The sequence below is a fragment of the Polypterus senegalus genome, chromosome 12, assembly GCF_016835505.1.
Source record: "Polypterus senegalus isolate Bchr_013 chromosome 12, ASM1683550v1, whole genome shotgun sequence".
NCBI classification, from domain to species: domain Eukaryota; kingdom Metazoa; phylum Chordata; class Cladistia; order Polypteriformes; family Polypteridae; genus Polypterus; species Polypterus senegalus.
The window spans coordinates 49509069-49525694 of record NC_053165.1 but is presented as its reverse complement, the minus strand read 5'-3'; the positions used below and the strand labels follow the sequence as shown (position 1 = coordinate 49525694).

General features: G+C 39.2%; 1 protein-coding gene and 1 long non-coding RNA gene across 5 annotated transcripts in view; one reads left to right on the top strand and one right to left on the bottom strand.

Moving 5' to 3' along the window:
- The window catches only part of LOC120540393 (solute carrier family 41 member 1), a 56585-nt gene extending 40528 nt beyond the window's left edge, over positions 1-16057 (bottom strand). The window contains exons 1-2 of one of the 4 annotated variants that reach the window (XM_039771114.1): positions 15981-16057; positions 1259-1585 (exon numbers count right to left, since the gene is read on the bottom strand). In XM_039771114.1, the coding sequence (XP_039627048.1) occupies positions 1259-1558 (300 nt within the window). In that variant the 5' untranslated portion in view covers positions 1559-1585; positions 15981-16057. Of the gene's footprint in view, positions 1-1258; positions 1586-2005; positions 2096-6692; positions 6779-7564; positions 7774-15980 lie in introns of those variants that run through there. The other 3 variants (XM_039771115.1, XM_039771117.1, XM_039771116.1) reach the window with 3 other exon arrangements.
- LOC120540394 overlaps positions 1509-16626 on the top strand; it is a 29689-nt gene continuing 14571 nt past the window's right edge. The window contains exons 1-2 of the long non-coding RNA XR_005635807.1: positions 1509-1596; positions 15267-15470. This is a non-coding gene — a long non-coding RNA (uncharacterized LOC120540394). The remainder of the gene's footprint in view (positions 1597-15266; positions 15471-16626) is intronic.

Sequence of the window (16626 nt, the reverse complement as noted above, 5' to 3'; positions counted from 1 at the left end):
CTCAAGCAAAGTAGAGGAAACAAAAATGGGCAGAATCAAAGTGCAGCAGTGCAACAGTTCATTCTGTAGACATTCGATTGTTACTTAGTTCAAAGTCACAACTTTTTAGATCTGTCATCCCAACATCTTACCTGGCACTAGTGGAACCTTTTTTTTTGTATAGGGAGTGTTATTGCTAAACTCCTTCTTGCTTCTCACTTGAACCATGGCTGATAACTAGTTAAGTTTATTCTACAGTCTTCTACATATGCAGCAATCTGTATGTGAAGTTAAAAGGGAATCTGAAAAACCTTCTCGGGACTAGGCAACTAGTATTTAGTGTGATAAATCTTGAGGTCCGCTGCACTTTGATTCTGCCCTTTTAGATTCCTCTACTCTGCTTGATTTTCTGCAAATTTCTAAATTTCTTGTCAGACATGTTGCAGTTTATCAAGTACGTCATCACTTTGGTTATCCTTAGCTATTAAAAACCTGAGTAATATCAGCCTCAGCACTTTAATTGAAAACCTTAAATATTTGTACAGCTTTCTAAATCTATCACAATGTTAAACAAAGCCTAAATGGTATTCAAATCATTCACTTAGATATCTACTGAAAGTATCTTAATGTGACTAAACTGAACAACAAAACTGAATGACAAATCCAGTACAATTATTCATAATTATTATAGTAAATCCATCCATTCATTATCCATCCCGCTATATCCTAACTACATGGTCACGGGGGTCTGCTGGAGCCAATCCCAGCCAACACAGGGCGCAAGGCAGGAAACAAACCCCGGGCAGGGTGCCAGTCCACCGCAAATGATAGTAAATCTAAAATTTTTATTTTATGACAAATTGGTCAATTTTTATTGCTCAAAACATGTCTTTAAACAACTCCCATTCACGTGCTATAAAAAGCAACAAAACTAATTTGCACAAACTGATATCAGATTGTGATTGGCAGGGTGACCGGAGCATTGTGACCTCAGCTGCTATTTGTTGGGCATTCCTTTTTCGCCAACTATAAAAACATCAATTATACCGCACAAAATCAAGATGAGCCCTCTGCATTTACTATTTTTCCTTTTGAAATACCCAGAAATGTTCAAAAGGCTTTGAGAATTATGCGAAAAAGCAAGTTAGTGATTTGCACTTCGATCCTAAGTGAATGTTCTCCATGCATAGACTGAAAACAGGATAGATAGATAGATCACAGTGAACAGAATATAGTCTTAGCATAGGGTTAATTCTCACCTGTGAGTCTTGAACCTTACCTGGACATGATCTAGAACCAAGCCAGCCATTACCATGCCAAGTCCAGCTAGCATGTATGGGACAATAACCTGCAGGCCAATCAATATAGAGGTCTCCTCTTCAGTCCTTGCCATTGCCACCTTCTCATCAGTCTGCCACTTCTGCAGAATTTTTGAAGGCACAACATTCTGATTGTCTGGACCAATGGCTTTTTTATCATTATATTTGCTCTTGCTCCTGGATTTTGACTTTTGTTTGGACTTTTCTCCATTTTTTGACCTGCCCTCTTTTTTCCTCTGACGGACCTCCTCTCCAGCCATATCGTGTTTCTCCTCTGAGTTCTGTTCCTAAAGACAAGGTGGGTGAGCAAAGATACATTCAAAAAGAATATTCCCAATATTTCGTTTTATATACCTGAATGAGCATATTTGGAAAGAATATTGGCAACTTTTTAAGACTTAAGAATGAATGTCTGATGCTTTAAACAACATTTCCAATATCTGCTTTACTTAAACTGTATTTTTTGTTGCATAAGAATATTTTCATTTATAGTGCTCTTCATTATATTGTACATATATTAAAAAGGTAAAAAAATAACCTCAAATATCAAATGACAATGATGTAGTAGTATGTCATTATTGCTGCATATACAATCTTAGTTCATAATAATATTGCACTTGTTATACTTCAATGCAATCGCCTTTTCAAGTTCAATCATTTATTACTGTGTTTAGAAGTCAACATTTATCAAAAAATACTACATTTACCTTATGTCATTAACTGGTCGAAAAGTTAAATTGATAAGTCACTTTGAATAAAAGAGTCTGCCACTTAAAAACCTCAATGCTCCCTCCTAACCCATTAACAGCTGTGTTTGGGGTTCTTCCAGAGGGGTTTAAAGTGGAGAAGAACAAACAAACTGTGATTGCATTCACTACACTTTTGGCACGAAGACTTATTTTGCTAAACTGAGGACTGTTTAATTTATGTGAGGTTGAATGCCCAGAGGGGACTGGGTGGTCTCATGGTCTGGAATCCCTACAGATTTTATTTTTTTCTCCAGCCGTCTGGTGTTTTTTTTTTTGTTTTTTTTGTCCCCCCTGGCCATTGGACCTTACTTATTCTATGTTAATTAATGTTGACTTATTTTATTTTCTTATTGTGTCTTTTATTTTTCTATTCTTTATTATATAAAGCACTTTGAGCTACTGTGTGTATGAAAATGTGCTATATAAATAAATGTGCCGGCACGGTGGCGCAGTGGTAGCGCTGCTGCCTCGCAGTGAGGAGACCCGGGCTCGCTTCCCGGGTCCTCCCTGCATGGAGTTTGCATGTTCTCTCCATGTCTGCGTGGGTTTCCTCCCACAGTCCAAAGACATGCAGGTTAGGTGGATTGGAGATTCTAAATTGGCCCTAGTGTGTGTTTGTGTGTGTCCTGCGGTGGGTTGGCACTCTGCCCAGGATTGGTTCCTGCCTTGTGCCCTGTGTTGGCTGGGATTGGCTCCAGCAGACCCCTGTGACCTTGTGTTCGGATTCAGTGAGTTAGAAAATGGATGGATGGGTAAATAAATGTTGTTGTTGTAAACTGGAAGAACCCAAACTCTCCTCTTTTAAGTCAGTGGGAAACTGATGTGTTATACTATTTGAAATTGGAAAAAATCAAATACTCAGTTAGAGGATCTGTACAGACTTTTTTCAAAACATGGCAGGATCTAATCAGTAATATTTTAAAATAATCTCATAAAACACAGAGAATTATTAATTTAGGTATGTTTATAGGTCTTAAATTTCATGCTGTTTGGCTTGCTCTCTCTCTTAGGGGTGGGGATCGATTTGTTCTTAACTCAAATTTTCTTTATGTAAAACTTGATTGATTTGCATGGAATGCAATAAAATTAATAAAAATTTAAAAATAATAAAAACCTCAATGCCACAATTCTAGCGGTTAACCTTAAATTATCAATGTCAATACCGGATTAAATGACCATTCTAATTCTCGCTTTTGTTGATTTCATGTTTCTTAACTAAATCAATAGACACATATATCCTTTCTTAAACTTTCCCTGTAGCTCTGAATAGAAGGCAGGAAGCAGTCCTGGACAGAGCACCAGTCTATCATATGGTTTGAATCTAGTCTAAGGACTATCGGTGTGGAGTTTGCACATTCTTTCTCCCAGATTCCAAACACAGCAGTGTTTCATTAATTGGTGTCACAAAACTAGGAAGGTGGTTTGTAGGTGGGCCCTGTGATGGACTGCTGCCCTTATTCAGGATTGGTTTCCACATTGTACCTTATGCTGCCAGGACAGGCTAATATTAGCCCTCCATGATCTTAAACTGGGTTAAGCAGACTGAAAAATGCGGACTACCACATTTGTAACTACAGAATACAGTATATTAATAACCAATACTAGCCTCATACAGTATTCACATGTTTACTATTTTCTTTAAATTAAACACTGAGTTTGTTTTGTTTTTTTTCTTTAAATGTAGAAATAAATACAATTTGTATCTCAAATAAAAACAAAGAAGAACTAATACTTTGAAGTTTATTCTCGATTTTCTGGACAAGATTTCAGCAGTTCTAATTCAAAGTTCCAAGGAATGTAAAAAGGACTACACTTAAAGGTACAGAGGATTCAGAAACTATTCAGAGCTGTTCACTTTTTTCATATTTTGCTATGTTTCAGCTTTTTACTAAAATCATTGACATCTTTTCCCCACATCAAGCAGTCAGAATGACAAAGTGAAAACAAGATTTCAGAAATGTTTGCAATTAAAAATCAACAAACTGAAATGGCACATTGACACAGGTATTCATACCCTTTGATGTGACATGTAAAGCTTGGTTCAGGTGCGTCCCGTCCCTATTGATCAACACCTGGAGAGGTGCCCGCCTGTGGTCAGTTCAATTGATTGGGCAGGACTAGGAAAGGCAAGGTACACACATGTCTATGGAAAGTCCCACAGTTGACAATGTGCATCAAAGCAAAAACCAAGTCCTGCTCCACTGACAGACTGGGGAGATCGTTCCTCCTCCACACTATGCGACTCTTCAGTTCCACCCGGGGGAGTAAATGCTAACATTAATTTTATTTTAATTGTTTTCATTTTTTATTACTATTTAATTTAATATTGTTTCTTTGTATCAGTATACTGCTGCTGGATTATGTGAATTTCCCCTTGGGATTAATAAAGTATCTATCTATCTATCTAAAATATCTGTAGAGCATATAGGCAGGATAGTGCTGAAGCGCAGATCTGAGGAAGGCTACTAAAACCAAGCCAGACTGAGCAATCATGACAGAAGGGCCATGGTAAGAGAGGTCACCAAGAACTTGATAGTAACTCTAACTGAGCTCCAGAGAACCTGTGTGGAGATGGCAGAAACTTCCAGAAGGTCAACCATCACTGCAACACTCCACCAATCTAGGTTCTATGACAACGTGGAGAGACTGAAGCATCTCCTCACTAAAAGACACATGGAAACCTGCTTGGAGTTTACAAAAAGGCACCTAAAGGACTCTCAGACTGTGAGAAACAAGGCTCTCTGGTCTGATTAAACTCATGTTTAGAGGAAATCCGGCACCGCTCATCACCTCTGTGATACCATTTCCAATGGTGAAACATGGTGGTGTCAGCATGCTGTGGGGTTGTTTTTCCAGTAGGAGGGAGTGAGAAACTAAAAAGGGTTGAGGGAAAGCTAAACGAAGCAAAGATATCCTTAATGAAATTCTGCTCCATAGAGCTCTGGACCTCAGACTGGGCTGAAGGTACACACCTTCCAGCAAGATAAGACAACATAGGTGTGGCTCATGGACAACTTACGGAATGTCTGGCTGGGCCTGGACTTCAGCTTAATTGAATATCTCTGGAGAGACCTGACAATAGTGCCCACGAATGGTCTCTATCCAGCCTGAAAGAGTGTGAGAGGATCTGCAAAGAAGAATAGCAGAAACTCTTCAAATTCAGGAGTACAAAGCTTGCCGCATTATAACCAAGAAGATTACAGGCTGTAATTGCTGCCTAAGGTGTTGTAACTAAGTACAGAGAAAAGGGTGTGAATACTTGTATCAATGTGATATTTCAGTTTGGGTTTTTAATAAATTTGCAAAAATCCCTAACATCCTAGTTTTGCTTTGTCATTCTGGGGGCATTTGAGTGTTGCTTGATGTGGATGAAAAATTGATTTAAATGTGATGGGCTCTGAATACTTTGTGATTCAACTACATGTAGATTGCATCAATTTATATAAAGAGTGGCACATTCATTTAGATATGCCTCTCAAATGTATATTCAGATGTAGAGTCATGGTGGATAGAGGCCACCATAAATGGTAACTATTACAGTACCTAATGATTAACAGTTATTAAACTACTAATAAGACCTCGCAAGTCTGGTATTGTATGCCTTTTACCCTGGCACAGATGGAAGTTTCAAAATGTGCCAACAGGATGTAAAAAAGAAACACGGTATACATAATAATAAAAGTCATGGTTTGACAGAGTGGGTGACAAAAACAAAGGCATAGTGTTTAGAACAGAGTAGCTTTTTAACCATAGATGGTATGTTTATGATTACAGTAGTCCTAGTATATCTGTAATAAGAGATGACACCCAACAATACTAGTTGGGCACTGCAAGTATAACATGTAATTTTGGGATTTTGTGAACCCACAAAGTTAGCGCAGTTAGAAACATTTCTGTTGTGTTTTAAGTTTAGTCAGTAATTCTGAACCAAGTATATGCTCACTGTAAAAATCACTTTAGTCTTCTTTTTCCTACAGACATTGTAATGAATTAGCAGAAATGTGCAACACCATGGTGTACCACATGCCCGATTCAGAACATACACAGATGGAGTTAAAGATAACTTGCCTGGTTTATTTATCCAAATACAATATAAGGAGTATTAAATGTGCAAATATGTTTTCAGTGTCACAGAGGCAGCTACTGCATCTGACCTCCACTAAAAACATTATTAACTGATACTTTCTTTACAGAATTGTAAAAAATGCAGTGCTCTCTGTTTTCAGTGTTTCATAAGAGAAGAACTACTGCACCCTTGTGGCAATTTGTTAACCTTTCTTTTCACATTGAAAATAATAAACTTTATACATTGTTGTCAAACAGGCATGAAAATTTGGTTTGCATGAAGAAATTTTGAGATTTGTAGCTTTATCCATTTATTTACTGAAGCCAATAATTCAGTTTCAGAGGTGGAGGGTTCCCATTCATGCATCAGGGTATCTATGGTTTATGGTTATCTCTTGGTTGCTTACATAAGCCCAGTTTGCCAAGAAGGACTCTCACTTCCCACAAGGTAAGAACTGGGGTTAAGTAAATGGTTAGATGGTTATACTGAAGAATAATAATATGTGTAGTAATTCAGGAGTCATATAAACACTTAGCAAGAACAAACATTATGAAAAAAATGAAAACAACATTCTCCAACCTGCTTAGTCGAATTCTTGTTTTATGGAGTCCAGAATCAGTCCTGACAACACTTAAGCACTATGCCACCACATACACATACCTATAGGTCTTTGGAGATGTGAAAGTTGAAATAAATGAATAAAAATAAACTAGGTACCCAGTGAAATAGAGGTGTAAGCAATCCGACAACGTCAAACACCCAGCATGCATACTACTGTAATGATGCTGAATCTGTGAGGCGGCAGCGCTACCCACTGCGCCACCCACAGTAGAAAAGTGTTTTATAAAAAGGAAGAAGTGTTCTAATCAATGCTGAATTCGTACGGGTTATTTGTTTAAACACAATCAGTAAGGCTCCCAAGCCAGTTTGCGTTCGATTTTTTCCCATTGCAATTAGATCCCCCTAAATATCAAAGACATGTGGTATAATGGGCTACAGACTCTAAACCAGGATCGACTCCTGAGTGCCGCCACTCGTGAGAAAGCGGCTCCGTTCCCCGATTACGTTTTAATTCAAGTTTAGAAATGTAATCATTATTTGTCCATTTCACTGGAATTACTAGCTAGCCTAAGAAGATCTAGCCCGCCCACAAATGCTCCACTCCGCAGCAGTATATATTTAGGCTGGGTAGCCATCATGGAGCGATAGCAGCACGTCACGACTCGTGTACCTTCCGGAAGACTCATGACAGGGGGGCGTAATCGGGACACGTCGCTTAGCGCCTGCGTGTAAGCTCTGCGGCTCTTAATTCAAAGGAAGATAAACGCTTTTAAATGCATTAAGTAAGTACTGTAGTAAAAAATAAAACAAAATTCACATTACGTCGTTGTAATAGTTTTCTTTTGTTGTGTTGCTGACACTGCAAATGCAAGATGAGTTCCACCATTTACCTGAATGTCCGGTAAGTCAGCGCATCCAAAGCTTGACACCCTTCTCTATTTATTATAACGGTACCTTTGAAGCTGTTCCACATTTGAATCCGACAGAAATAAAACACAGGCTAAGAACAGCACCACTATGATGAATTACGGCGGCGTCTCCCAGCCTTATAGAGCAAGCATTACTTTAATTTCGCAATTGCTCGCTGTGCCGCCAAATATAATACAAAGATACTACATAACGCGTGGCACCAATGAGCGTGAGGCTGCCCTCCATACACCTTAACTACGAAAAGTCTCGGGCCTCGCTCTGAATTCTGATTCGTTTAAATAATTCACAAACAGCCTTACGATTGGCCAAGCTGTTCACTGACAGCTCAGGCCCGCCTATTTCGACATTAGCTACAAAGTTTTAAGGTGTCTTTCAGTGTGTCAGATGGAAAAAAGGAAGAATTGATTAAGACGATAAATGACCTCCCCACTGCCTTTATTCAGCGGTAACCGACACATTTTTGCTGCATTCTTCAAGGGACAGCTATTACAAAAATAAAAAAGTCTTCTGATACCAGAAGTGGTTAAGAGGCAAAACTTATTTTAACGAATCATTTGGATTTCAAGTGTAACTTGAACTTTGGTTAAATTCATCGATATCTTCTCCCAATAACTATCATAAAATAATAGGCTAACATGTGCTTGGTATTGCGGCTCCATGGTTTCTGTATTAGGTTTAAAATCATGATCACTCGCTGCCAGCGTGGATTTTCTATGTTGCCCTTGCTTCCATGCATGCTGGATTAATTGGTAACGTAACAGTGATATGATTTTACTTGGTGTGCCATGCCACAGGATTTGTCCACCCTCCAAATTTGGTTCTTGGCTTGCACTTGATGCTGTGAAGGGAGGCCATGTAACCATATAATGTAGATAGTTGACATGGAAAATGGTTGGATGCAGACCCACACAAGTTACTGGACAGTAATAATAAGAATTAATGTTATCTATATAGGGTCTTTCCCATGCTCAAAGCACTTCACAGAAATTCAGATTGATCATCAGACATATACAATACTGGATAAAAAAATAATATCCACATAAAACGCTAAAGATAAATACAGGAAACACAAAACCTTCAATTAGAATAAAAGACAATGAAACAATATCAGAATAAAAATGCAAAATACTATAAGAAAACCCTCAACAAATAATATACTTTATGATTCAAAATCAAATCATCCTGAGCAACTGGGCAAATAAAATAAACTGAAAGTAGGATCAGATTTTTTTTGTTTTTTAATTAATTGAGTCAGCTGATTTGATTAATTTAGAGAGGCCATTCCAAAGTCTGGGTGCAATAAAGCTGAAAACTGTCACCCATAGAGTACAGGTTAGTCTGGGGCACGATGAGATTGCCAGGACCGGTGAACTTTAGTGGGAGAATAGGAACATAGTGTTTGAGGAAGTTAATATTGTTATTCGACTCTACTTATTTATGCGAGTCAGCCTTTTTCCACATGAAGATTATTAAATCCAAATACTGTAGTGACCATAAATGTATTGAATTGTTATTGTTCCATAAACGTTAATCAGTTATGCAAGGAACGACAACATACATTTTATGCAAAAAGTATACTCAGTATATATATATATATATATATATATATATATATATATATATATATACATACACTCACCTAAAGGATTATTAGGATCACCTGTTCAATTTCTCATTAATGCAATTATCTAATCAATCAATCACATGGCAGTTGCTTCAATGCATTTAGGGGTGTGGTCCTGGTCAAGACAAACTCCTGAACTCCAAACTGAATGTCAGAATGGGAAAGAAAGGTGATTTAAGCAATTCTGAGCGTGGCATGGTTGTTGGTGCCAGACGGGCCGGTCTGAGTATTTCACAATCTGCTCAGTTACTGGGATTTTCACGCACAACCATTTCTAAGGTTTACAAAGAATGGTGTGAAAAGGGAAAAACATCCAGTATGCGACAGTCCTGTGGGCGAAAATGCCTTGTTGATGCTAGAGGTCAGAGGAGAATGGGCCGACTGATTCAAGCTGATAGAAGAGCAACTTTGACTGAAATAACCACTCGTTACAACCGAGGTATGCAGCAAAGCATTTGTGAAGCCACAACACGCACAACCATGAGGCGGATGGGCTACAACAGCAGAAGACCCCACCGGGTACCACTCATCTCCACTACAAATAGGAAAAAGAGGCTACAATTTGCACAAGCTCACCAAAATTGGACAGTTGAAGACTGGAAAAATGTTGCCTGGTCTGATGAGTCTCGATTTCTGCTGAGACATTCAAATGGTAGAGTCAGAATTTGGCGTAAACAGAATGAGAACATGGATCCATCATGCCTTGTTACCACTGTGCAGGCTGGTGGTGGTGGTGTAATGGTGTAGGAGATGTTTTCTTGGCACACTTTAGGCCCCTTAGTGCCAATTGGGCATCGTTTAAATGCCACGGGCTACCTGAGAATTGTTTCTGACCATGTCCATCCCTTCATGACCACCATCTACCCATCCTCTGATGGCTACTTCCAGCAGGATAATGCACCATGTCACAAAGCTCGAATCATTTCAAATTGGTTTCTTGAACATGACAATGAGTTCACTGTACTAAAATGGCCCCACAGTCACCAGATCTCAACCCAATAGAGCATCTTTGGGATGTGGTGGAACGGAGCTTCGTGCCCTGGATGTGCATCCCACAAATCTCCATCAACTGCAAGATGCTATCCTATCAATATGGGCCAACATTTCTAAAGAATGCTTTCAGCGCCTTGTTGAATCAATGCCACGTAGAATTAAGGCAGTTCTGAAGGTGAAAGGGGGTCAAACACCGTATTAGTATGGTGCTCCTAATAATCCTTTAGGTGAGTGTATGTATATATATATATATATATATATATATATATATATATATATATATATATATATATATATATATATATATATAATTTTTAATGTGGGTAGATCATTTTGACCTGGGGCCTCATGTATAAACGGTGCGTACGCACAGAAATGTTGCGTAAGAACTTTTCCACGTTCAAATCGCGATGTATAAAACCTACACTTGGCGTAAAGCCAGGCACTTTTCCACGGTACCTCATGCCTTGTCGTACGCAAGTTCTCCGCTCGGTTTTGCAGACTGGCGGCACCCAGTGTCAAAGCAGTGCTACTGTTCCTGTGTGGTTACACCTTATTTTCATGACGTGGCTTTATAAATACACTGAAACTAACTGCATACTGGGGCCTCATGTATAACGCCGTGCGTAGAACTCGCACTATAACATGGCGTAAGTACAAAAGCCAAAATGTGCTTACCCACAGAAAAATCCAGATGCAGGAATCTGTGCGTACTCCAACTTCCACGGTCTTCCGCTACATAAATCCTAATGAGCGTGAAAAGTAACACTCGTGCACGCGCTTTATGTAACACCCCAACTCCTCCCAGAATTACGCCTATTTGAATATGCAAATCAATATAAATCGCCCTTAAGCTCAGCCTTCTGTGAAAAGACAATAGGAAAAGCACGGGGGAAAATATAAGAATTTCAGCGAATACCAAGTGGAGGCAAAGGAAAAACATACTATTTGTTTAATTAAATTGTGGTATAGTCAACAAAATGAAGTTGATCGAGTGACATAGCGTGTTGGAGAAACTTGAAAGCTCACATTCACAAAATCGCACAGTGCCGGAAATAAAAAAGAAGTCACATATCAAAGTCGCCGTGAAAAGCCGAGTTGTAGCCCACTGTCTGAGTGTCATATGAAAGTTTATTAGGGTACAGAGAAAAAAGGCACACGGTGGGGAAAAAGCACGAAATGTCAACTTCAATCTCGACATTTCCACTTTAATCACGTAGTTTATTTTGTCATTTAGTAGAACATTATAAACTTCATCTTAAAATCATTTAATTAACCAGTTTCTCAAATCACATTGTAATTAAAGTAGCACGTTAAATGCTTTGTTTTGTATTTGATCTTCTACTCGTATGTGATCTATGTGCTTCTTAAACTGGCTCTCTTCCTCCAACTGGACACAGAGTCCATTACATTTGTGATATTACAGCTCTCTGAATAACTAAAATACTGAGATGTATACGTGATGTCATTTTCATGATGATAGGAGCTAAAGCACGTTATTAAACATGGGTTTCACTTCGATGAAATAATTTATTGCAGCAGTACTCAGGCTTGTGGTGGCACTGGGCAGAGGAAGAATCGGTGGCTCCTTCGTCCGTCAGGGTCAGTAAGGTAGCTTATGCACGGTGGATGGCCTCGTCCGTTGCAGACACTGCATAGCCGCCGCGTGCTCATGACACAAGCATTTAACGTTTGCCGAAATATGTCGCTGCGTTTTTAGCTGTGTTGTTATTTTCTCTTTCTGTTTTATATACAATATATATTGGCGTAGCCGTCACTGCAGTCAGTGCTTTTCTTTCCCCAAGTAACGGATCGCCACACAATCAGCTCTGTAACAGAAGTTAAGCCATCTGTAAGCTTAGCGCCGATTCTTCAAAACGTTTAAAGAACATTGAAATATCTTCGTAGTACATGTTTAATTATTCTATCCTTAACGACACTCCCAGTGAAGAATATAGATTATTTAAACGAAGTTAAAGTTTTATCTGTATAATTTAACAAACATATTTTGCTGCATTTCACCTTAAAAATGATATCGTCATCATATGTAAATACATTATAATTATAACTATAGTGCAAGTTTACAGTGGGGTGATTGTACTTATAAGTACAAACCGTTCTACAAGGAGCAATTGATTGGCTGCATTTAAAGTTCTTGGGATGAAACGGTTTCTGAGGTCTGTACAGGAAAGGCTTTAAAACGTTTTGCAGTGGCTGAGGTAGCGTGTCCTTAAAGCTGTATACCGATAATTCTCTTTCCGATCAGCTGCTGCTGTGATTCACACTCGGATACAGTGATATAAATACTCTGAGTGGTGCAATGAGAGTAATATGGAAAAAGATGATCCGCTGTGGCAACTCCTAATGGGAGGAGCTGAAAGAAGAAGAAGAAAAAGAAGAACAAGAAGAAGAAGAAGAAGAAGAGGAGGAAGGTGCAGTGAGAGTAACAACGCTAAAGCAGTTATGGTATTTGGAATACTATGGCTGTTCCCTGGACCATTATATTGTTAAGAGTTAATTACAATCAGATGCATTACACTAATAAACAATATGCAGTTAGTTTCGGTGTATTTATAAAGCCGCATCATGAAAATAATGAGTAATCACACAGGAACAGTACCATTGCTTTGACGCTGGGTGCCGCCAGTGTGCAAAACCGAGCGGAGAACTTGCGTACAACAAGACATGAGGTACCGTGGAAAAGTGCGTGGCTTTACGCCAAGTGTAGGTTTTATACATCGCGATTTGAACGTGGAAAAGTTCTTACGCAACATTTCTGTGCGTACGCACCGTTTATACATGAGGCCCCAGGTCATTTTAAAAGTAGCTCACAAGCCGAAAAAGTGTGGGCACCCCTATTTTAAATGGATACATTTGTCATTTTTACCCATCAATCTGCACTCAATAATCCATAATGACAGTGTCAACAATTGTTTTCATAAAGAGTTTCACATGTATTCAACATCAAAAACTGACAATTTTAATTTATGTAAGTATTGAGCCTTTTTGTTGTAGTCATGTTTGGTTTAATCACCCTTGAGAAATCTAGAAGTTGATTGGAGTCCACCTGTGGCAAACTGAATTGATTGGACATCATTTAGAAAGACACACATGTTCATCTATATATAACATTCACAATTTCCAAAAAACCAAGCCATGAAGTCCAAGGAATTCTCTTTGGACATCCATAAGTAAATTGAGGCATAGATCGGGGAAATGGTATAAAACCATCTTTTGAGAAATATAAGAAGTTGTGGAATCACCAGGACTCTTCTATAGTTGGCTGTCCAGCCAAACTAAGCAACCGGACAAGAAGGGTCTTGGTCAAGCAGATGATCAAGACCCCAGTGGTCACTATAACAAAACCTCAAAAAGTCCACTGCTGAGATGGTCTATAAATTATTCCCTATTTGTCACTGTCAGCTACTACAAAGTCATGCCACAAAAACCCCTTTAATGCAGGGATCCACAATCAGAGTCCTGGAGGGCCGCAGTGGCTACAGGTTTGCATTCCAGCCAGTTTTCTCAATTAGAACTGAGCTCTTGCTGATGATGAAACTGGCTATTTAAATTTAGGTCTTGTTGGCGCATTCATTCGTCAAAGACAGATTTGAGATGCATGGTAGATCAGAGGTCCTCAGTTACAGTCGTGGGGGTCCGCAGTGGCTGCAGGTTTTCACTTCAACCATTTTCTTAATTTGAACCCATTTATTTACTACTAAAGCAATACATTAATGGTATTGTATTAGTGGGCGGAGTGGTGGCTCTGAGGCTTGGGATCTGCACTGGCAATTGGAAGGTTGCCGGTTAAAATCCCGTAAATGCCATTAGGGACCCTATTGGGCCCTTAACCTGCAATTGGCGAGTGCTTTGAGCAGTGAGAAAAGCGCTATATAAATATAAAGAATTATTATTACATTTCTTGGGATTTTAGTTATCTGGCCTGTTACAATTCAGAACCCCTAATTGCCTGTTTTAGTTTTTAGCAGCTGCATTTAAGTTTTAATTGTTGCCTGTTTAATTAACCAGAACTTACTTAATAATCAAATGCAGCTAAACAAAAAACCAGCAGCTCTCCAGCTAAAGGGCTTCCTTTTAAACCTGTCCGTATGCACCATCAAGTATCTGTGTTAAAAATAAATAAATGAGAGAGGAATTGAAAGGACTGTTAAGTTCAAATCTGATCTGGTCCACAAAACACATGGATAATGTCCTCAGAGAAGGAAACTCTACAGTACAATTCAAATTTCCCTCGGATGATTGAACGCACTAACAAGCCAAATAGTTAAATACCAAGTTTCATTATCAGCAAGGACCGTCTTCTAATTAGGAAACTGGCTGGAAGAAAAAGCTGCACCCACTATGGCCCTCCAGGTCCGTAATGTTTTGTCCAATGAATGGAACCCAAGTTCCTTCCTGTTGGAAGGACAACAATCTCATTAGCACTCCGTCAATCAGCTTGAGTGGCTAGACAGAAGCCGCTGTTGAGTAAAAAGACATATGACAGTCCGCTTGGAGTTTGCCAAATGGCATTTAAAGGACTTTGGTCTGATAAGACAAAAATTGAACTCTGGGCAGAACTCCAAGCACTATGTCTGGCAAAGACTAGGCACTGCTCATCACCTGCCTAATACCATCCCGACAGTGAAGCACGGTGGTGGCAGATCATGCTATGGGTGGGGGTGCTCCTCAGTAGCACAGACAGGAGAACTGAGGGAAGGATGAATCCAGCCAAATACAGATAGGCCCTTGAAGAAAACCTCACGTGACTTCAGACTGGGGCAACCCGAAGCATACAGCCAAGACAACACGGTGGTGGCCTCTGCAGAGGACTGTCCTTGAGAGGACCAGACCTAAACTCCATAGAACATTACAGAACAGTTATTTACTGTATGCTTTCTCTAGCTACATGGGCACCAGTCAAAGTTGCTTGCACATTTTTACTTGTTTAGTGCACATAATAATATCAGAAATATATTAACTATAGTAATGAACTTCTTCTCATGTTTCTTTCTAAATGTATTTATTTTTTCTTATTCTAATAGGGCAGCCATGGCCACAGGGCAGAAATCAAATTTTGACACACCACCAGTTCATCGTGGCGCTCACATTGCTAGGTGTACCTAGCCGACCTAACATGCACATCTTTGGGATACAGAAGAAACCCCACATGGACACGGCAACAACATGTGCAGTCCACACAGACACCCAGAGAGCCAGCAATTGAATTGGGGTCCCTGAGGCTGTGGGTTAGTAATGCTGTCTACTGTGCCACCATGCTGTTAATGTCATGGAAAATTAATGAAAATTTAAAAAATGGAGCTAGCCATTGTTTAAAAAATGTAATAGCAGCATGTTTATAGAACAACCTGTAATGTGAAAACAGTACAAAGGAAGTACATTGGCTCAATAATTTATGATCTATAAATTATTCCACAGCCCTCACTGTGTGCCACTACAAAATCATGCCACACAAAAAAAAAAATCCCTTTAATGTAGTGCCCAATGGATGGAAAACCCGTGCACTTACTGAATTGTGAGGCTCTGTTTCTTTAAATACTAGATCACATAGCCCCCATCATAGCCAGAGTGGCTTTTACAAGCAATGTTATTTAGCCGATATGAACATTCACGCTGATAGAAATGGACATACAGTACCTCCAAATCCTTAAACTATTGTGTCAGTCAGATGGCATATATCACATGAAAAGATCATACAGTATCTGATCTCCGATATTATATTATTTAAAAAGCAATACCTTGTTACTGCTGGGCACTAGTTGACTTTCTGCATGGAGTCCAAGAGAAGTTAGTCCTGCAAAGCAAATCTGAGTAACCAAATACCAGAGGGGGTACAAGTGAACGTCACTCGATGAGGAACGGGCTTAAATTTCAGCCCAGTTGGCATATCAAGACGCATGGGTCTTCTCTAACCCCATCCCCCATGAAAAATGAAGACCTTTGTTAGCTTGAAACGTTGGCTAATTTTTAGCTTCAGGAGATATATATTTTTTTTTCAATTCTAACATGTCACAACTAATGCTACATGTAAAAATAATACTCAAGACAAAAGTGATTTTTTAAGCAGGCACTGTATGTCAGCAAACAAGGCAGTTTAATAAACTACAGTGTGGCCCAGTAGCTGATGTGCTGGGCAAGGATGCCGGTTCAAGCCATGTTGATTCGCTGGAAGACCCCAAATGATTTAATTCCATAACATGTCTGTGCTCCCACCTGCATTTTACCATTTTATTTTTTAAAAAAGAAGAAGTTAGAAAGCTGAAAGCAAGTGAAATATGGGATGGAAATGGTTGACCCAACTGCTCAGTTCCTGCAAAGTAAGCTCGGTAATAGTGACAAGACTGTTTAAAAATCCCAGCCTCTGGCACCAATTTGAGTAGTCAA